We start from the raw sequence: 24,299 nt of genomic DNA, 5'->3' as shown, positions 1-24,299 counted from the left end.
GTATGAATGCTATTATATCTATTTCTATTTTCTGTAACTGTTGTAACGATCTGAAGAAGTTTTGTATTACCCTCCTCTCAAGGTTAGTGTAGGAAGTTGTTTCCGCTACTTAACTTCCTTACACTTAATGGATGGTTTCTCAGGGTATAACCAGATTAAAATTGCACCAGAAGATCAACATAAAATGACCTTTACATGCCCATGGGGAACATACTGCTAGAATGTGATGCCATTTGGTCTTAAAAATGTCAGAGCAACATACCAGAGAGCTATGACAATGTTGTTTCATGACATGATCCACAATATAATGGAAGATTATATGGATGACATATTGGCTAAATCACAAACAAGAGAAGGTCACCTCACAGTCCTTGCATAGATATTTGATCGATTGGAGTAGTATAATGTCAGATTAAACCCAAAGAAGTGTGTGTTTGGTGTAACAGCAAGTAAACTATTAGGGTTCATATAATCAAACAGAGGAATTGAAGTAGATCCTACCAAGGTCAAGGCAATCATTAATATGCAACCTCCATCAACACTTAAACATCTCAGAGGGTTACAGGGAAGACTACAGTTCATAAGGAGATTCATAGCACAGTTGGTAGATAAGTGTCACCCATTCCAGCATTTACTTAGGAAAGGAGTTACTTTTAAATGGACAGAAAAATGCCAGGAAGCTTTCCAAGTTCTAAAAGATTATCTTGGAAACACACCAGTGTTAGTATCGCCTACTCCAGGAAAACCTCTATTGTTATACATATCAGCAACAAACTCAGCTTTGGGAGCTCTATTGGAACAGCATGATGACCAAGGAAAAGAAAGAGTCATTTATTACATAAGTAGGACTCTAATTGGTTGTGAGCTTAATTATACTCCTATAGACAAAGCATGCTTAGCAGTAATCTTTGCATCTCAAAATCTCAGACATTACATGCTAAGTCATAAGGCACAACTCATTGCACGCTTTGATCCACTCAAGTACCTATTGAGTAGAGCAACATCGACCGGGCGATTGGCTAAGTGGGTCATGATCTTGAGTGAGTTTGACGTAGAATACATAGTCAAAAGGCCATTAAAGGATAAGCTATAGGAGATCAGTTAGCAGAGGCTCCTTTACAAGATAGTCACCCACTGCTCATAGACTTTCCAGATGAATCAGTGTTTACATTGACAACATCTCCAATATGGAAATTATACTTTTACGGGTCATATACAAGTCATGGGTCTAGAGCAATAATTCTCTTCATTACTCCTCAAGGGGATTCTATACCTAAATCATTTAGGATAAATTTTCCATGCACAAACAATATAGTTGAATTTGAAGCTCTGCTCATAGGACTTCGTATAGCTATACAATAGAGAATACAAGAATTACAGGTCTATGGGGATTCACAATTGATTGTAAACTAGGCCAATGATGATTATAACACAAAGGATGACAAACTCATGCCTTATAAGATGATAGTGGAAGATTACAAAGAGAATTTCAGAAAACTCACCTTTGAATAGATCCCAAGAATACAAAACAAGGCAGTAGGTGCAATGGCCACCATAGGATCTCTTCTGAATATGCCTGCTAATGAAACTAAGTTTGAGTTTATCATAGAACAGTTGATTCTACTGGCTTATGTGACTCCTTCAGCAGAACATATATGTGCAATTGTGGGTCCAGAATCACCTTGGTACAATTAAATATATACATATTTACACACCCAATACATGTCACCGGATCTATCTAGAAATCAAAAGAAGACCTTTATTAGGCAGGTATCTAGATACACCATTATAGCTAATACTTTGTATAGAAATGGTTTTGATGGAACTCTTCTTCGATGTCTGGATGAGAATGAAGCACATCTTTCTTTAAAGGAAGTCCATGATGGAATTTGTGGGGCTCACCAAAGTGGTCCATCATTGTCAAAGAAATTATTGAGAATAGGTTATTACTAGCCAACTATGGAAAAGGACGCTTACAAGTATGTACAAAAGTGTAAACAATGCCAAATGCATGGAGACCTCATTCATGCACCAGCATAATATCTTCAACCCATTACATCACCATGGCCATTTTCACAATGGGGATTAGATCTAGTGGGTAAAATCAACCCTACTTCTTCCAATGGGCACAAGTTCATCTTAACAGCCACTGAGTAATTTACCAAATGGGTTGAGGAAATTCCTCTTACATACACCACTAGAAAGTAGATATCAAAATTCAAACTCCACTACATTATATGCAGATACGGAGTTCCAATGTGCTTCATGACAGATAATGGATGTCCATTCAAAACCAAGAAGTGAAAGAATTGTGTGACAAATTTCACATACAACAGAGATTTGCCACACCATATTATCCACAAAGTAATGGACAAGTAGAGGCTACAAATAAAATAATACTAAAAATTCTTAAGAAAGTTGTCACTGACACAGGACAGGACTGGCATCTCTAGTTAAATCCCGCTCTTTGGGCTTATAGAACAGGAGTCCGCACACCTATAGGAGCAACACCATATTCATTGGTCTATGGTACAGAAGCAATACTCGCCATTGAAATAGAAATATCATCTCTAAGAGTTTACTTATAGAACATCATATCAAAGGAAGACCAAAGGATAGAAAGGTTACAAGAACTCGAGACCCTTGATTAAAAAAGACAAACAACGTTCAATCATCTACAAAGATATCAAAACAGACTGAGACGAAGTTATAATAAAAGAGTCCACCCATGAACTTTTCAAGTGGGAGATCTAGTACTTAAAGAGAACCAAAGGAACCTAATGGAATGAGAAAGGCCAGGGAAATTCAAACCTAACTGGCTAGGTCCTTTCATCATAACAAGGGTTATAGGCAATGGAGCATAAAATTTGGCTACCATAGAGGGAGATCCACTCTTTGACCCTATGAACAACATGCACCTTAAATGATATTATACCTAAGGGCTGTGTAGTTTAGGTTTTACTTTCCGCATTGCATATCATATCATTCAAAATACTACTTTACATATAATTTCTTTTTCAAATGCATCACATTATCAAAAGTTTCGGTATTTTCACATAGCAGTATCAATAAAACAAGGCAATTGTTCAAGTTTATCATCCGTTTGCATTCAAGAGAAACAAGGGTCATCTCCCTTCTTAGATATTCAGACATGAATTCTTTGAGGTTCTAAGGTCATTCATTTTCAAAATTACCCTCTTATGACGCTTTACTTATGGTTGGGGAGTGATTTCACTATTTGAGACTTGTTAACCCGCAATCTATCAATTGCTATATCTCAAACACAATAAATCTCTAATTCACTTGAGACACCTAGTTGATCATATGACTAGTGAAAAATCTAAAATTCTACTTCAGCACCACTGTAATTGTCATACCCAAGTATGTTTCATTACTTACAAGTCAAGGCAAAAAAATAAAACGAAAAAGAGCTATGCCAAATATCCATCTTAAGGCAAAAAAGCAATGATATATAACTGAAATATCATGCATACAAATGCGATAAAAAGCTTGACTATGGGAACATACAAGTAACTCCATCAGGGCTATGAATGCCTATTGGCAATGGAGCAATATTTGAGATATTACAGTCTATAACCTTGTCGAAGCTCTCAAGGCTTGTTGGCAGCGAGGATCTATTCAAGATGCTTTTGAAGTTAGAATAATCCATGTAGCTAGTCATATAGGATGCTAAGGATCTTTATGTTAGGTCTCGGAGGCAACTGAGAGGGGGGGCTGAATCAGTTGTCCAATAAATTCAGCCAAAATTAACTTAACCAAAACTTAATGCTTAATACTAGTAAACCAAACTTTATCCTGGTACACAGTTTATCAGTTAATTGCAGTGTCGGTAAAGATTAATGCATGAATCAGAAAGATAATAACATCCACAACACATAACACAAATATTTCTACGTGGAAACCCTGTAAGGGGAAAAACCATGGTGGGAAGCCTTACCCACAATCAAATGATACTACTACAGATAGTATGTGTGTACAATATGGATTCTGCACATACAGAAAGGCCAGCTGCCTAGAGCTCACTACTCAATCACAAAATGAGAGTCACACTGACTACAATTGGATGGTTAAATCCAATGATAATGTACTGCTTAAAATAACATCTTCATATGCTGGATTTAGTACCAGTTTAGTTCTAATTACCTTCACAAAAACCTTCCTTCAACCTTCGAATGATGTCTGCATGTATAACTTTGCTTATTTTCATATATACCCTATTACAATCCTTTTTCCAATCGCATATCAATCTCACAAATGAGATTTTACATTTATACCATAACCTAAGACCAATTGAATAGGTCGACTCACTAAAAGATATTACAATAAAATTAATTACAAATAAATCGATATCCGATGCATGATGTTGGCTCAATGCATTTAAAATAATAATAAATCATCTCCATAATGTGTCGTGCTGATTTGGAATAGATATGCCTATCAGTGTATGTCCTGGACCTATTTGCTAGTAACAGCAAATATGCAAACCTGAATAAACCAATAACCAAATCACCAAAACCAAGTGATCAAATAATATCTTTGACATAATCAAGTAGTCTCCAAGTCATTCCAAGTGTCGGTGAACCAAATACCGGTGACTGTGCATAAGTCTCTAACTTGCCGGTGAACAAAACAAAGATCTCCAAGTGCTGATAAGTGTTGACAAGTGATGACAGGTGTTGACATCAATGACAAAACCATATCAACATATCCAAAATACCAACAATCTCCCCCTTTGGCATTGATGGCAACACAAGATGGAAAAACCATCAAAGTGTCAAAACAGAAATGCCAAAAACCAAAAACTAAGAATCTCCCAAAGAGATCATTAACTAGAAATCAAAATACATAATGTCTCTCCCCTAGGAATAATCTCTCCCCGAAGATATCTCTCCCCACAAATATTTGTTCATAATATCTCTCCCCCTTTGACATCAAATGTCAAAGCAATACAAAAACCAGATTCAAATACAAAATACCAACTACTCCCTCTGAGAAGTAGCTCTCCTCATTAGAGTTGGAATAAAAGATTTCTCTGTTAATTCTGTCAGTTGATGACAAACATCAACTGTCTAAGTCTCTACCGGTGAGGGTAGGACTCCAAGTTTCTCTTTGAGATATTCAAAAGTCTCCTTAGGCAAAGGCTTAGTAAAAATATCTGCAATTTTCTCTTTAGTATTCACATAAACCAATTTCACTCTTCAACATTCTCTTTTAGAAAATTGAATTTGATAGAAACATGTTTAGTCTTAGAGTGAAATACTGGGTTCTTTGATATATCAATTGCTGCCATATTATCACAGTAAATATTTATAGGTTCCTTGCATTTTACCTTTATGTCCTTCAACATTTGTTTGATCCATAATACCTGTGTACAATTAGTTGTTGCTGATAGACTTGTACAGCTTTGCTTCTTGCTCAACCATGAAATTAGTCTGCTACCAAGAAAAAATGCTCCGCCGATGGTTCTTTTTCTGTCATCTACATCTCCTACCCAATTAGAATCTGTGTATGCACATAAATCAAAATTTTCATCTCTAGGATACCATAAACCAAGATTTGTAGTGCCTTGTAGGTACCAGAAAATCCTTTTCACTGCTGATTCATGATTTTCTTTAGGATTACTCTGAAATATTGAAACAATACATACTGCATTCATAATATTAGGTCTTGTTTGTGTCAAATACAGTAAACCTCCTATTATAGACTTGTATCTAGTTGGATTAGCAGGTGTTGATTCATCCTTCAAAGATAATTTATTAGTTGTAGTCATAGGTGTGCTTACCAGTTTAGAGTTTTCCATGCCAAATTTATTTAGTAATTCCTTCAAGTACTTAGATTGACATAGGAATATACCTTTATTAGTTTGTGAAATCTGCAATCCTAAAAAGAATTTTATCTCCCCAATCATAGACAATTCAAATTCTTGTTGCATTTTGTTAGAAAAGTCTTTACACAATCCATCTTCTCCTCCAAAGATTATATCATCAACAAAAACTTCAATAACCAAGATGTCATCATTAGTCACTTTGTAGTATAGATTGTTGTCAACATTACCTTTAGTGTATCCAAGCTTCAAAAGATATTTGTCCAATCTAGCATACCAAGCTCTAGGAGCTTGTTTTAGTCCATATAAAGCTTTCCTTAACCTGCAAACCATGTCTTTGTTATCTGTCAAAGAAAATCCATCAGGTTGTTCAATATAAACTTCTTCTTCAAGATCTCCATTCAGAAATGCACATTTAACATCCATTTGATATACTTTATAGTTCTTGTGTGCTACAAAAGCCAATAAAAGTTTGACTGCCTCAATTCTGACTACCAGTGCAAAGGTTTCATTGTAATCAATTCCTTCTTTCTATGAATATCCCTTACACACTAATCTTGCTTTTTTTTAATTACCTTACCATCTTCATTAAGTTTATTTCTGAAAACCCATTTAGTTCCAATTACATTTTTGTCTTTAGGCTGGGGAACTAATGACCAAGTGTCATTCCTTTCAATTTGTTCCAATTCATCTTCCATAGCTTTAATCCAATATTTATCTTCACATGCCTCATTAATTGATGTAGGTTCAATTTGAGAAATAAGACATACCTCTTCATTTTCCAATCTTCCTCTGGTCATAACTCCTTAAAATTTGTTTCCAATTATCTGATCTTTATAATTATTCAATCTTACATATACCGGGGTGTTTTTACTTGTTGTTGTTCTTCAGTGTCTATTGAATCCTCAGATGATTCCAGTGTAACTAGATTACCATTTTGTACCAGTGTATTCACAGTAGGTTCATTTGTGATTGTCTCTATTGTCGGTTCAGAGTCTGTGTACCTTCTAAACTGTTCATCAATCTTCACAGTTGCACTCTCAATAATTTTCTGCAATCTCTTGTTAAAACATCTATATGCCTTGCTCCTAGATGAATAACCAAGAAATATTCCTTCATCACTTCTAGGATCAAATTTTCCAATATACTCATCTCTTCTAATATAGCATTTACTTCCAAATATTCTGAAATATTTAAGAGTAGGAGTATACTTCTAGTTCTTGTTGGACCACATAAATCAGTATGAATTAAATCAAGAACATTGTTAGACTTCTCTGGAATACTCTTGAAAGTTGCTCTAACTTGCTTTCCAAATTGACATTCCTTACATACCAGATTGTGGGGTTTAACAATCTTAGGTAAATCTCTTACTGCCTTAGTTGTACTGATTTTCATAATGCAATCAAAATTTACATGACAAAGTCTCTTATGCCATAACCAAATTTCATCAATAAGTGCAATCAAACATGCTTTCTCATTATTATTCAAATGAAAGATATTACCTCTAGTCTGATTACTAGTTGCAATTTCCAAATCAGTTTTGTTCAAGATTTTGTATTTACCATTCTTGAATTGTAACTGAAATCCTTTTTCAACTAACTGACCAACACTCAAAAGATTATGCTTCAAAACTTCAACATAGTAAACATTATCAGTATTGTTCTTACCATCAAAAGATATAGTGCCCATTCCTTTGATCAAACACACTTTATCATGTCCAAATCTTACTAGACCTCCATTGTATTCCTGAAAAGTTAAGAATTTACTCTTATCACCAGTCATGTGACATGAACATCCTGAATGAATAATCCATTCATCCTTATCTTCAACTTTAGTTGCCAGGGTCTGCTCTATCGATTGAATAGTAGGTGTCAGTTAATATTTTGTTATAGCAACAAAAGCCCATCCATTGTCTGTGGAATCCTCATCAGAATCATCAGTAACTCCTTCATCAGCATAATAATAATATTTGTCTCTATTCTTCTTAAACTTGTATTTCTGATAATCAGGGTTAGGCTTGTATGTTCTCTTAGCTTCTTCTCTTAGTCTTGCATGTCTATCAAGACATCTAGAAGCCATATGACCAATCTTATTACAATTAAAACATTTAAAGGGTGTTTTACCTTCATACTTACTTCCAATTGGACTTTTAGGCATTTTTCTTGCAAATAGTGCTTCAAGTTCTTCATTTTCTCTCATGCTTTCTTCAAGTTCTCTTGCATAGAAGACTTTCCAATCAGATTTCTCAGATGATGATGATGATATAGATGATGATGATTCTTTGAAAGCTAGATCTGTCTTAATAGTAGCAACAAGACCAAGTTCCTCAAGTTCAAACCAAGGTGTCTCTAGATACTGATGCATTAGGCATTTTTCTCAATTCATTTATCACAGTAACTTTTATTTTATATACCGGTGGAAAAGCTCTTAAAACTTTAGAAACAATCTCATCTTCACTTAAGGTTCCTCCACAACATTGTATACCCAAAATAATTTCATTTACTCTTTCCATAAAAGCAGAAATTCTTTCATCTTCTTCCATTTTCAGATTTTCATACTTGACTCGGAAGCATTTACAATTTTGACCATGGAATCTCCTTCATTTAATGTTTCTAGTTTGTCCCAAATAGCTTTAGTAGTAGATCTGTCTAACAATCCCATGACTTGCTGATCTGATAATGCGCTCAAAAGTGCTTATGTTGCTTTGCAATCATTTTCCTCATCTTTAGCCAAGTTAGGTGGATTATGTTGACCTTGAGTAGGAGCAGTATAGCCATTCTTTGTAACATCCCATATGTCCTTTCCAATGCAATTCAAATGTGTCTCCATCTTGATCTTCCATATCCCATAGTTAGTTCCATCAAGTTTCAGACTATCCGTCCTGAAATAGTTAGAAGACATTGGATCTCCTCAAGCTGTTAAACTTCTGCAAAAAAGAGAACTTAGCTCTGATACCAATTGTTAGGTCCTGGAGGCAACTGAGAGGGGGGGGGTGAATCAGTTCTCCAATAAATTCAACCAAAATTGACTTAACCAAAACATAATGCTTAATGTCGATAAACCAAACTTTATGTCGGTAGATAGTTTATCATTTAATTACAATACCGGTAAAGATTAATGCATGAATCAGAAAGAAAATAACATCCACAAAACATAACACAAATATTTCTACGTGGAAACCATGTAAGGGGAAAAACCACGGTGGGAAGCCTTACCCACAATCAAATGATACTACTGCAGATAGTATGTGTGTATAATATGGATTCTGCACATGCAGAAAGGCCAGCTGCCTAGAGCGCACTGCTCAATCACAAAATGAGAGTCACACTGACTACAATTGGATGGTTAAATCCAATGATAATGTACTTCTTAAAATAACATCTTCATATGCTGGATTCAGTACCGGTTTAGTTATGATTGCCTTCACAAAACCCTTCAACCTTCGAATGATGTCTGTGTGTATAGCAATTCTTATTTTTGCATATACCCTATTACAATCCTTTTTCCAATCGCATATCAATCTCACAAATGAGATTTTACATTTATACCATAACCTAAGACCAATTGAATAGGTCAGCTCACTAAAATATATTACAATAAAATTAATTACAAATTGTTACCTTGTCATTCATCCCTCATAACAAGAGTAAGTCGCCTTGCAAAATTTTATTTGAGTCTTTATCTTGTTAAAAATTCCTTGGTTCAATCCTTAATCCACTTGTAAATCATCTCTTAATTCATAGTGTTAAGTTTTAATGGTTTGTTTGAACCTCATGAACCCCTTGAACAATCTTGAAAAGAGCTCATAATGTTCATTTAGGTACCGCAGGTTCTAAGTTATGTCTAAGATGTTTTTAGGCTAACGTTCACTCAAGTGTTTTGTAGCACTTCTATTTCATGGTCACGGATGATGTTTCATATCCTATTTCTCCAGACTGTGAACTGTTTGAACCTAGCTCAAACAGTTCAGTGATGTTCAACATGTTCGATGAAGTTCAAAAGGCTAGCGGCAATTAACAAAGTTAATTTTTTCAAAGGAAATTTCCTTGGCGCGACATACGCTTTGAACTACCTGAACCCTCATGAGGTTAGTTCAAATTGTTCATGCATGTTCAAATCAGGTGGGTCCCATGGACTAAACAACATGATGGTGCACTTATTGCTAAGTGTGATGAAGATCTGACCATATCTCAAGTGATGTCAACTAGTCGATTTTTGAAGGCAAGTAATCATTTTTGGGAATTGGTGGTTACCCCGAAAGTGTTGCCATGCATTCAATACACACACATGATGTCAAATCCCAATGCTCAACACATTTGAGTTGGCTGAAATTAATGCACTAAATGAACTTTTATCACTTCTTTTGCTATAAGGTATGAAGTGATTAATTTTTTAAACTTGTTCTTCATTACTGCGGAGTGTTTGATAGAAGGTTTGTCTGCTAGTAATTGTTTGATTGGTCTCAACTATGAAGGTGAGTTTTGATTCCTATCTTCTCCAGTTATTTTTAGTTGTTTTTCTCTCTCGTAGTAGAATTTGCTGGGAGAAAGAAGGGTTGTTGTTTATGAATTATGAAGTCCACTCTACACCTTTTCGGAAATATTTTCAATCTTGCTTGCACATAACCCATTGTCAGTGACACAGACCTGAAAGGAGAGAATTTGGAGGTCTTGAAGGAAAGGGTGTTTAAAGGAATTGACGGTTCTTTTGGTTTAGAAATTCTAAGTAGTGGCCTCATAGAGGGGGTAGCCTTTCCTCCTGCTATTCCTTGCCCAGAATTAGTTAGGGAGTGCATTGCGAGATATGATCCTATTTCTGAAACTATCAAGAGAGATAATGGTGAAACCCTCCTCGCAATTAATAGGGAAGTCATTTCTTCTATTTTCAAATTGCTTGATTATAAGTTCTCAAATTTTTCCCCTGCCCAATCAGTCACTGAGTTCAATGCAGATAAAACTAGACACTGGAACAATATAGCGAAGCATTGGTTGAAATTTCCTCAGAGGGGTGGCTCTAGGTTACCTAAATATCCCAACAAAAATCACATGTTTCCCTACATCCATGATGTTATGTTATTGTTACACTGAGTTAGAGGTTCAGCTGAGGCCTACAACATTGCTGACTGGATTTACTATTATGTGCAACTGGTGTTGGAAGGAAAGCAGTACCTTGATTGGGCAGAGCTTATTGCTGACTCCATGAGGGAACAGTTGAGCATGGTGAAGAAGTTCAAGCAAAATTTCTTTATGTCTTTGTATTTGATATATTGTCTGGCATGTGTCAAACAAGTAACGGGAATTGCTAGGCAACTTGCTAAAGGGGATGTTTCTATATACGACTTTTACCCCATGTTGCAAAAAGATAATGCATTGCAAGATTTTAGGAGAGTACATAATGCTTTCCTGGGAGACTTGTGTTATGAATTGAAGAACATGAAATCTAAAAGGATGTTTGAAGATGCCCAAGCCTTAGTGAAAAGATATGGTAGTTTCTTTGTTCAGTTCCCTCATTTCTGTTATATAAGGGTAGGTGGTTTTGAAGAAAAGCCTTTCAGACTTCCTCATTTTTGTTCAGATTGTTTTGTCCTTGCTGAGATCTGTAGGCAGTTGTCTACCGTAATTAAGAAAGCTCAACCTAGAGATAAATGGGAGGATCATTTTCCTGTTCAATTGGGCATTTTATCTTGTAGTTCAATGTCAGATGCGTTGGGCATAGGAGCTGACTTGAAGAACTTTAATTTTCCACTGTATCATGAAAGGAAGGATTTTGATAATAAAGGTTTCTCATGAAGTCTTTGTTTGATACCACACCTTCCTATCCCATACCTAGAGGACTTTTCGGAAGATTGTTGTGATGAGCTTGAAGTGTTCAAAAGAGAAAATATGAGAATGGTTCTGGAACAGGTAGTTTCACTACAAGTGAAACTTGATATAAGTGGGATCTAAGAGGATTATCTGGAGCTATTTGAACTAGGATATCTAGACCAAACTGAACCCGAAACATCCTGTATTAATTGGGATGTGGAAGAAGAGGATGATATACAACTTAGAACAAAAAGAGACTTGGAGAGAACCACGGATTGGGTTAATAAGAAAGAAGCAATGAAATTAGGCATCAAGATTGATCCTGCAAGAGATAATGTGGTTTCTCTACGTTCCCCGAAATGTTTTTCTAACCCTTTTATGCATGTTCATGCAGGTAAAAATAAGAAGTCATCTCACACCAAGCACGAGCCTAATCCTGCTTTGAACTTTTCTGCTCCTCGATATACAAGGTCACGGAGTGTTGCACAGAAAAAAATGGACCAGGTCAAAGACATAGAGGTAAAAGACAACATCCTTGATACTCAAATTTTTGAGGTCAAGGACCTTGATAGTGACATTGTCAACACCATGGATTCTCATGCAATCACTATAGCCATGACACCACCACCTAAAGTAACCAGAGGAACAGCGAGTTCAAGTACAACTCCCAAATGGTTAACTACTTTAGTAAGCAAGAAATGGAGCTCAATCCTAGTGTCCATCCCAATTCAAGATATGGTGGTCAAATAAATGGAGAAAGGTCCCAAACAGAAGAAGTTCAAAATGACTACCGAATTGGACGTTGATGAAAAAACGGGGAGGTGGGTTGCTGAAATTGCTTCCTATAAGCCCAAGGATGAGAATAAGGAAATAAATGTAGAGGATTTTGAGGTCACCAAAGTGGATCTTGGAAACATGAGCAGGGACTCTGATTACCAACTTTTCAATATGATGGCTAAGAAGATGCTCACTAGGTTAGAAAAAGATGGACAAGAGAAAAGAGAATTGAAACGGCATATCAATATTCTAGCTCAATTCATTGATAGCATAGGCTATTTTGGAGCACTTCCCATATCGCATGCTTCAGAAAGTTTTTACCCTACTTCACCAGAGAACAAGAAACTGATGAATCAAGTTCAGTGAGCCAAGGGCATCATAGGGGCCATAGAGAAATGGATTGGAGGAGTGATCAGAGATGGCGAAAAATATATTACAGACTCCAGGAAACTATGCGATGAAATGCAAAACCTCACTGTGGAGATTCAAAATCAGATTGTGCCATGGGAAAAGGAATAGCATAAATGGGAAAATGTATTACCCATGTTCACCAAGATAGAAAAATATGGAGCCACAAAGTTTTTAGTAGAAAATTTAATTAAATTGGTAACCGATGAATGCCAGTTCTTCATGTTGAAGAAAACTATAGCGTGGTGGGTAATTACATTCAAGTCTATGATTTCTGATGCCAGGGCCTCTATTTAAGAACTTTAGGAACTTCAGTCTAGCATAGCAATGACAATAAAGTGGTTAACCCCAACCATGATTGGCAACTAGGACTTTGTGGGCTGAATACACACGACATGGTAAAGGCATTTAAGCTGCACATGGAGAAAGTTAAGGCCAAAGACAACTTTACTTCTGAAGATATAACACAGATCACCCGAATTGAGTCCATGACATTCATTGGTAATGATCAGTTACCTAAGCATGCCGAGAAAATGGTGAAACACAGATGGGAAAAGGAAGCCGCAAAAGCAAAGATCAATGCTATGAAGAATCCAAGTCAATCTATAATTCAGGAGCTTGTAACCACCCACGACGCCTAGAAAAGTGGAGGAGAGGATGACGATAGAGATGAGGCATAACGTGAGGCTTATGCTTTGTTTTTATTTTTATATGCTTTTCATAACCTTGCAATGACTTCGGGACATCTATCCCCTAAATACTTTGTTGGTTTTTATAATTATTTCAGAGGAGGTTGGGTTTTCAGGGAGACCTCCTGTGTTCTTTAAGAAACTACTATAAATTAGATGAACATAGATGGAGAAAGGGTTAGAATAGTAGACTTAGAGATTAGAAAATTTTGGTTTTGTCTGAAGGAAGTGATCAGTTTTTCCTGAATCTGAAATTGGAAGGAACTTATGTGTGTATCTTTTTGTCTGTGTCGCATGGAATATACATATAAAAATCATATGCATTTTGAGGTTTTAAACCTTTGAGTTTGAATCCATGGAGTAATGTTTCTTTGCAAATATTAATCTTGTCAAATTGTCTGTGGTTATCTTTCTGATGGTGAATGTTATTATTTTTCTGGAACTTCCTTCCATGTTGTTTAGAAAGCTATTTGGTTGAAAAGAGGCTTTGTTCCTCTTGTTTATTTTATGAAGTGTTGAAATCAATGTTATTGAACTTTGCTTTGATTACTTCTGATTTTCGTGGAGAAGCATCTTGAAGAAAGTTTTTTTTTTGAAATATTTGCGCATTATCGACCTCTCATCTAAGAATGAAGTAGGCAGCGTTACGTGCTTTCAGGTTAAAAGCATATCAATTTTATTTAGTTAGATTATTCTCTAAATAACTAATGGAGGGAGTTGTACCTATCTAAAATTCAGAGGGAAATTATGTATGTTACACTTACCCAACTGTTTAGTTGAACTTTTGTTTTTTGAAGAGGGTAACAGAGCTTGGAATTAATTCAATTTAACAAAAAACAAAATCTGTTCACTAACAGATTTTTGGTGACTCTACTAGGGAGCGTCAACATTCAATAGATCAGTATCAACAAGATTGCTTGGTTTTGGAAAGAGAAGAAGAAATAGGTGAACGGTTGAGAAGAATTCCTGAAAGGAAATGAAAGAGCAAGGAAAGGAAAATTAATCCAAGAAATTTTATGATGAAGTAATTGTTACCATGAGAAAAGCAATAAACTTGAAGCATCACCCAAATGTGAAGAAGGAGGCACAAGAACTTTTGAAAGGGGAAAAGCAAAGAAAAACCCCTTGTGATATTATGAATGAGGCAATGCCTAAAAATGAAAGAGAGAGAGAGAGAGCAAGAAGCTCTTTACAATATTGTCATTAAGAAGAAATGAGAGAGGAGGCATCTCTTAAATAGAGATGAGGAGAGGAGTTACAAAGTAACTCCAAATCTATGAATGCCACCATTCATAAAATGTGTGTGCCATGTGTTCACATCCTCTTATGGAGGAAATCTAATATTCCTTAATAAAGGAAAATAAAAGAAATGACTTGTCCTCACACATGTACTAGAGGACAAATTACATGTAGGAATTCCAAAGGAATATCCTAAATTAAATAAAAATAAACCTAAGCTAAGTAAAGATTAAATATTCTAACACCCCCCCTTAAGCTTTACTTGGGGAGCTTACATCAAACCCTTCAATGGGTTGTAATCCAAGATTTTTACAATGAAATTGGAATTTTTCTTTACAAATTGGCTTGGTCAAAATATCTGCAACTTGGTCTTCCCCCTTGCAATAGAGGAGTGAAACTTGCTTGTCTTCAATTTGTTCTCTAATAAAGTGGTGTTGGAGAGCAATGTGTTTTGTCCTTGCATGGAAAACTGGATTTTTAGCTAAGGCAATGGCACTTTGGTTGTCACAATACAAGGGAGTTGGTTCGTGTTGAGGTAGACCCAAATCTTCAAGTAATCTTCTAAGCCACAAGACTTCTTTGGAAGCATTAGTGCATCCTTTGTACTCAGCTTCAGTGGATCCAAGAGAGGTAGATTGTTGCTTTTTACTATTCCAAGAAATTGCTCCTGAACCAACAAAGAAACAATAACCACAAGTAGATTTCCCATCATTGGGATCTCCACCTAGATCGGAATCAGTAAAACCTTTTAAAGTAAAATCAGAATTTGCATCATAAAACAAACCTACATTAATTGTTCCTTTAATATATCTTAAAATTCTTTTAGCAACTTTAAAGTGTGTTTGTTGAGGTTTAGACATAAATCTTGAAACCAAACCAACACTATAAGCAATATCGGGCCTAGTAAGAGTTAAATAATTTAAACTTCCAACTAATTGTCTATACAAAGTAGCATCAACAAGAGGAGTTTGCATATCAAGCATTAACTTAGTGCCTAATTCAATAGGAATTGAAACATGATGAGCATCATTCATTTTAAACTTATCTATGAGATCTTTAGCATATTTACTTTGAGATAAGAAAATTCCTTTAGAGGTTTGCCAAATTTGCATTCCTAAGAAATAATGTAAAAGACCTAAATCAGTCATTTGAAATTTTTGATTAAGTTGAAACTTAATATCAGAAATCAAAGTATTGGAACTTGAAGTAAGAATCAAATCATCTACATACAAGATAATAATTATAATATCATCTTCACTATGTTTAATATACAAGTTAGGATCATTTTTACTTCTAATAAAGCCTTGAGAAAGAAAGAATTCATTAATCTTTGAATACCACTCCCTAGGAGATTGCTTTAATCCATAAATTGATTTCTTTAATTTACAAACTAAGTGTGCATTACCTTCTTTAATAAAACCAGGAGGTTGAGACATATAAATTTCCTCATGTAAATCACCATTAAGAAAAGCACTTTTAACATCCATTTGGTGAATAGGCCAATTCATTCTAGAAGCTAATGCAAGCACAAGTTTAATTGTAGGCATTTTAGCAACAGGAGCAAAAGTTTCATTATAATCTAAGCCTTCAATTTGAGAAAAACCTCTAGCAACTAATCTAGCTTTAAATTTACTAACTTGATTATTAGCATTCAATTTAGTTTTATAAAGCCACTTGCAAGAAACAAGATTTTTTCCATGAGGCAAGGGAACTAAATCCCAAGTTTTGTTAGAAATTAGAGTATCATATTCTTCCTTCATTGCTTTTTGCCAATGTGGTTGATTGTTAGCTTGATCAAATGTTTTAGGATCATTAGAATTCATAATAGTAGTCATTAAAGCATAATTACAATAATTAACTCTCCTAGCTTGAAGTTTATCCATTCTAGCTAAGTATTCATCACTATCTTGAATTAAAGATTTAAACCATTTAGGTACTCTTTTAGAAGTAATGGATTCATCACTAGAAGAAGAGTCATGAGGAGTAGAGTTATTATTATCATCATCACTATCACTAGAAGGAATAGAAAGAGATGCATTAGGAGTAGGGTTAAGAGAAGGAGGTTGGTCCTCCACAAGCACAACTTTGGTTTGACCAAGTTCATCATCCTTCACTTTAGAACAATCATGAATGCCTTTTTCTGCAATACAAACATCTCTTGCAACTTTTACCTTGTTAGTAATAGGATTGTAAACTCTATAACCTTTAGTATTTTCATCATAACCAACAAAAATAAAAGGAGAAGATTTAGCATCTAATTTTTTTCTTTTCTCCTTAGGTTTGTGAACATAAGCTATGGAACCAAAAATTCTTAAATTCTGCAAGTTAGGCTTTCTACCAGACCAAGCTTCTTCAGGAGTTTTATCCTTTAAGGCTTTGGTAGGTGTTCTATTAATTAAATATGTTGCACAAGCCATAGCTTCAGCCCAAAACTTGTAATCCATATTTTTAGCATGCAATAAACATCTAGCCATTTCAACAATTGTCCTATGCTTCCGTTCTGCCACACCATTTTGTTGTGGTGTATAAGGAACGGTAAGCTCATGTTTTATTCCAAGAGATTTTAAATAAGCATTAAATGCATTATTGACATATTCTCTTCAATTGTCAGTACGAAGAATCTTAATTTTAGAACCAAATTGCCTTTCTACAAACATATGAAATTCAGTAAAAACATCAAGCACTTGATCCTTACTATGAAGGAAATATATCCATGTTCTTCTGGAAAAATCATCAACAAAGGTAAGTGCATACCTTGAACCTTGGATGGAGGGATTCTCCATGGGACCCAAGAGATCACTATGAACGAGGTGCAATTTAGTGTATGCCCTCCAAGATTGACCATGAGGAAAGGGTTCCCTATGCATCTTACCACTCATGCAACCATTGCAAACAATTTGAGAAGGAACAATAGTAGGCAATCCATCAACCATATTTGCTTTTTGCATCAATGAAATATAATCAGAATTGAGATGGCCAAGTCTTTCATGCCATATAGTAAAATCAACAGTAGTAAGCAAAGAATACTTTGGAGGAGCAAATTCATAGAACTTGAATAAGTTATCACTATCCATTTTAGCAGTAGCAATAACATGATTAGTGTTTGGATCAATGATATAACATACGCCCCTATAAAAGTTAATCTTATAATCTTGACAAAGTTTAGGAACTGAAATCAAATTTGATTTTAATTCAGGAACATAAAGAACATCATGTAATTTCCCATTAGGAACATTCACATCACCAATAGCTTCAACTTTACAACTATGATTATTAGCTAATTGAACAGGAATATTAGAAGTATCGGGATGCAAAGATTCAAAACATTCTTTATGAGAAGTAACATGTTGAGATGCACCAGAATCAATAATCCACTCAAGTGGTTGAGAAACATTATAAGTACATGTAAATGCATGACGAGATGAATTACCATTATTATTATTACCCTTCTTATAATGAGGTTTATGTTGATTATTTTGATTATTTTGATTCATGGGCTTTTTACCATTTTGTTTCTTAAAACAATTATTAGTAATATGTCCATCTTTCCCACAATATGTGCAATGGGGTCTTGTTTGAGGATTATTCCTTTGATTATTGTGATTATTATTATGATTATTATTATGAGAATTATTATGATAGGATTTAGAATGAGATTGATAATTAGAAGATTTGTGATTGTTATGATGATTATTATTATGATTATGATTATGTTTATTATTGTTGGATCTAAAGTGATTATTATGATTTTGATTTTTAGACATAAAGGCATGTTCGCTACTTTTAAGAGTACCAAATTGAATTAATTTAGCTTCCTCTTGACGCAATAAATTACGAAAAATATCATATGTTAATTGAGTAGCTAAGCTAGGAATAGCAAGTTGAGCATGAATATTCGTAATAAATTGTTGAAATTGACGAGGAAGACATTTTTTAAGAATAAGATGAATTAAACGTAAATCAGCTAGAGTAACTCCTAAACCAGTTAATTGACTATTAACAGAATCAAACTTTAATAAGAATTCATCCATAGTTTTAAAATCTGTATACCTTAGATCTTCAAGTTGATCTTGAAGTTGAATTTTTCGGGATTCATTTGAGCTATCATAAGTAGTTTTTAAAATTTCCCAAGCTTCATGCGCTTTTGTACAATGTCCAATTAAAACATACAAATCAGGAACCATTGAAATACCAATTAAACCAAGTGCTTCCTCATTTTGAGCCTTCCATCTATCTAGGTCGGCTTGAGGAGCAGATGTAGCGGGTTCAAATGTCTTATCAGTCGCAACATCCAAAAGGTGTTTGAAACGAAAAATAAACGAGATATGTGTTTTCCAAGAATGATAATTGGAACTATTTAATTTAATTTCTGGAATTAATGTAGACATGATAGCAAAATAATGAACAAATTATGCTTAATAAAAAAAATGCCCTCTTGGATAAACAAAATAAAAAACTTTAACCTCCTTGATTTAAAAAAACTAACTAAATTTGAATAATATATATATTTTTAAATAACAATTTTTGTATACCAAAAAAAATTGCAATTTTCAAAGTTTTAATAAAACTTTAATTTCAGTTAAAAAACTTTATATTAAAAAACTTTAAATCTTAATTAATAATAAAATAAAATTATTGAAAAAAAAAACTTTTTAAAGAGAGAAAGCTTTATTAAAAAACTTATAAACTTTTTTTTTTTAAAAATAAATTAATATTTAACTAAACTAAATTGTAGTTTAGTTTATTTTAAATAGATTTTACTTAAAAGAAACTTAAACTTTTATTTAAAATAAAGTAAGGTAAAACTTATATGAATAGGAAACTTTAAAATTAAAGAAAATTTAAACTTAAATTATAAAACTTAGCTACTCAACGTGAAATGTTAAAGTCAAAAAAATAAAATAATAATGGCTCCTGCATGCAATGAATGACAAAAATTGACAGAGGCGTTACTGCACAGGTGACAGAAAGACAGATTATGATGAATTGCAGGGAATACACAGTGCAGCACAGAGAAGTAACAGATTATGATGATTTTGCAGCGCACAGTGTTAATGAAAACAGCTCGAGATTGCAAGGAGAGAACTTATGACTTGGTGTAACGGTGAATGACTCAGCTTGGTAAATCAGACCTTAACTTCTTATCTTTTTATTATGCTTGATCCTGCGGGTTAAGCAATGTCAATATCTTACGCTTAAACCTCTGGATTCTAAGTGAACAATGGAGGCAACCACTAGACCGCAAATTTTATGGACATATAATGCATCGCCTTTGTGGGGAGGCGATAACTTACGCTTAAACCTGGGGTGAATGCAGCGTGAGGTGATTGATTAAGAGAGCATAAGCTGCTTTACTGCAACGTGAGGTCAATGTGAGAGGTCTTTTATTTTCCTTTATTCTCAAGTCAATGTGAGAAGTTTTTAAGCTATACCTGTAATCTTGTTTTGCGTTTTGTAATGAGGGTTGGCGAGAGCTTTTATATTAGTTTTTCCTATTACCACTATCTTGCAATCCACCCAAAGGATTATGACTCAGGCTCTGCAATAGTGCGGTTGTCTCCTTACCACCCAAAGGATTATGACTCAGGCTCGGCAATCCCCAATCTATTTACAATTTTAAAATGCGTTAAACAGAATATCTAATGCTTGAAGGGTATGAAGAATACAAAACAGTTTTTTTATATTAATACAAAACAGTTTTACTGGACTCTGTGCGTGCTATCGTGAGAGGCAAAGCTGTTGTTCCATCGCTATAATAATTGTTGGAATAGCTATGAAGAATTTACATGGAAAACATCATATAGTTAAAATTAATAAAACTTAAAACCTAAATACAATATATCATAGCTAAATCAGAAGATAGTTTATTAATCCAAAATCAAATAGAGCTTGTAGATGTAAGGAAATAAGGAAATAAAAGTTCTTATCCAACTGATCAGCAGTTACTGATGTCTGTTTATTTTGCAGGTTACAGAGACAAAGACAAAGATATAAGTTTAACAAATTTGTTGATTAAACAACAATGCCACAGTAACTGGTTTTGGGCTCCCTTTACAGAGGTTTTTAATCTTCTTGTTTTTAAAGTTTCCTTTATTTAAATCTTTCTTTTCTATCAAACCTTACAAAAAAAATAATGAGAGGAATGCTAAGACTTTCTGAAAGCATCTGATAAAGTATTTGAGATTTCTGCAGTGTATAATTTTCTGGATAGAACTGGGTCAGTACTATCAAATATATTGATGCCGTTGTATTGAGAAGTTTTATATAAAGTTTGAAAATTTAATCAAAACAGATACTACCATACAAGAAGAACAAATTTAAGTTTGAATAAAGATTATCCTTTTTATTTATCAATAACACCTGCAAATAAAGATGTTAGGACTGAATGGCAGATCTAAACAAATTGAATCAGAATAGTTGTAAGCAAGAAAAAGAGTTAAAATCTGCAAGTGAATCAGAAATGAAATTTAATAATAAATTAGTTTTGGCGGCAAGCCGACCAAATAAATTAAGAAGACTAAGTTTGGCGGTAAACCTTCCAAACTAAATGAATATGAAATCTAAAATATGCAGGAAAAGAAGTTAGCACCTGAGTTTTGGCGGCAAGCCTTCCAAAACTTTAAAAATAATTAAATTTGAACTAGAAAGAAGGAACTTTGGCGGCAAGCCTTCCAAAGCCCTTTTTAATAAAAAACTAACTAGAATAGGAGATTAAACCTGCAGGCAAACTTGTTAACAAGTTTGAAAAAAAAGTTAAAATTTGAAACCAAAACCTGCACAATAGAAAATATTAGTAAAAGAACTTCTTCTCCTCTCAAGAATGCCTCCAACAAGGTGAACTCCACTGAATGGTAACCTTCATCAATGTTAACTTAAAACAAGATTAGAAACCTGCTCTGATACCATGAAAGGAAATGAAAGAGCAAGGAAAGGAAAATTAATCCAAGAAAGTTTATGATGAAGTAATTGTTACCATGAGAAAAGCAATAAACTTGGAGCATCACCCAAATGTGAAGAAGGAGGCACAAGAACTTTTGAAAGGGGAAAAGCAAAGAAAAACCCCTTGTGATATTATGAATGAGGCAATGCCTAAAAATGAAAGAGAGAGAGAGAGAGCAAGAAGCTCTTTACAATATTGTCATTAAGAAGAAATGAGAGAGGAGGCATCTCTTAAATAGAGATGAGGAGAGGAGTTACAAAGTAACTCCAAATCTATGAATGCCACCATTCATAAAATGTGTGTGCCATGTGTTCACATCCTCTTATGGAGGAAATCTAATATTCCTTAATAAATGAAAATAAAAGAAATGACTTGTCCTCACACATGTACTAGAGGACAAATTACATGTAGGAATTCCAAAGGAATATCCTAAATTAAATAAAAATAAACCTAAGCTAAGTAAAGATTAAATATTCTAACAATTCCCATAACCCAAGAAAGTTGTTATGGTTGAAAGAGTTGTTTAGATATCCTAGAAGAAATAACACTGGATTCTGGTCCTTATACCAGATCACAAAGGAGAGAGGGAGTTGTAGATAATTTTTTTGAAGAATTGCAAGGGTTATCATTTTCCACAAATTTCACTCCCAAGAGGAACGCTAAAAGTAGACCTTCTTCTCCTACTAAAACTACTCCCAAAGTACCTCTCTCTTCTAGCCACTGGCAAGCATTAATGCTTTCTAGAATTCAAGCTCCTCCTCTTGTAACTATTTACCCTGTTTTCATCATGGCCCAACCATGGGGTGCCGCAATCAGGCCTCTTGCTCTTGGTGCTCATAATTCTCTTCCGAAAGGGGCTAGGGATGTTTTACCTAAGTTCAATGGAGATGGGAAAATATCAGTTGAAGAACATTTGAACTCCTTTAATGTAGCTACTGGGATACTAGCAGTGCAGCACAAAGATGTGGCTAGTAGGCTTTTTGCTCAAACTCTTACCGAGGGAGCAGCAAATTGGTTCAGTCATCTACAGGCAGGATCTATAACTAACTGGCAAACAATGAAAACTACTTTTGAGAAATAGTTCAAGAGGGTTGATAATGAGCACTCACTTTTGGCTCAGCTCACACAAATGAAGAAGGAGATTCATGAGCCAATGAGAGATTATGTGGCTAGGTATAATAAGACTATTCATAAAATTCCCCAGGCTAAAAGACCAACTGCTGATAACCAACAATGTATCTTTATCAACTCTATGCCTCCTGATGTTGGTTTCCATCTTAGAAGGAATAGGCCAGCTGATCTTGATATTGCACAAAACCAGGCTATAGAGCTTGAAGATGATTTAATAATAGCAGGGAAGTGGAGAAAAGATGTGCAAATTCCTTAAGGTCAATCTCAAGCTTCTGCTTCTTTGACTGATCTAGTTGTCCAAAGATTAGTCAATGATATGATTGCCTTGAAAAGGCAAATTCTAAAAACTAGAGGTTCTTACCCACAACCATATCAAGATATAAGTAGAAAACAACCAAACCAGTATAATTATGGGTGAACTTTGCAACTTCCTACTGCCCCGCAATGATTGCAAATAGAGGCTCCTCCTGATAAAGGTGTTATGTGCTCTTTTCATCTTACCTCAAATCATGATGGGAATTCTTGTCCTGATATGATAAGGCATATCCAAATGGGAAGCACAAAGGATGAACTCAGGGAATTCATTGGAGCAGAGAAGATTCAAGAAGTACCTGGTGACTCTAGATCATTTTACCTTGAATATGAATCAAATTCAGAAAGAGGTGGTAATATTTTGGTAACTCTTGAAGACCCTACATGTGCAATCCTTACAAGGAATCAATGAACCTCCCAACCTGCTCCTTTGGCAAACTCTACTAGAACTAATTTCAAGGGTAAGGGTCTAGCAAGTAATGATTCTTCCTTTCATGCAAAGACTCCTAAAGTTAAGATTTTACAAAGGAATATTGAATGTAAAAATAATTCTTCTCCTTCTCCCTGCTTTGACATAATTGAATTTTGCAAAACTTCAATTGTTCAACTTTCCACTGCCGAATATTTGAAACTGAACCCAAGAGAATTAGACAAGTTGGTCAAATATGTAAAAGGAGATCCTACCTCAAAGTCTTCAGTGCATAAGCTTGTGGTTGATAATGATTTGTTTGCCGCTAAAAAACCTACATCTGCTTCTTGCCCTCCCACTGATTCGATTAATCCCTGTGTCTTTCACAATGCTAAAGATAAGCTTGACACTGAAGTTCTGAAGCCCGAACCTTTTTATATCTCCCTCCTCCTGAACGGTCAAAAGCTTAGCAATTGTATTATGGATTCAGGGGCGTCAGATAACATAATGCCATCATCTGTTGCTAGAGCTTTAGGTTTAACACTTACTAAGACATTTGGGAGATGTTACTCGATGGATGAGAAGAAGGTCCCTCTCATTGGGCAGGTAAAGGATGCTCAAGCAATGCTTGCAGCATGTCCTGATAAAAGGGTTAAACTGACCATTTTGGTTGGTGACATTCCTGCAAGTTATGGGATTCTTGTAAGTAGGACTTTTTGTAGAGATCTTGGAGGTGAAATCAAGA

At 34.8% G+C, this 24,299-nt stretch overlaps 1 protein-coding gene across 1 annotated transcript in view; it reads left to right on the top strand.

The window, feature by feature from the left end:
• Positions 1-19,854, top strand: part of LOC131876693 (uncharacterized) — a 40,305-nt gene extending 20,451 nt beyond the window's left edge. Inside the window, exons 2-3 of the mRNA XM_059222149.1 lie at positions 12,044-12,336; positions 19,723-19,854. Coding sequence (XP_059078132.1) covers positions 12,044-12,336; positions 19,723-19,854 — 425 coding nt within the window. The remainder of the gene's footprint in view (positions 1-12,043; positions 12,337-19,722) is intronic.
• Positions 19,855-24,299: the final 4,445 nt, after the last annotated feature.

This window comes from Cryptomeria japonica, chromosome 6 (assembly GCF_030272615.1).
Source record: "Cryptomeria japonica chromosome 6, Sugi_1.0, whole genome shotgun sequence".
Classification (NCBI taxonomy): Eukaryota; Viridiplantae; Streptophyta; class Pinopsida; order Cupressales; family Cupressaceae; genus Cryptomeria; species Cryptomeria japonica.
Note: the sequence above shows the minus strand (reverse complement) of the source record. Positions and strands in the feature narration are given on the sequence as shown.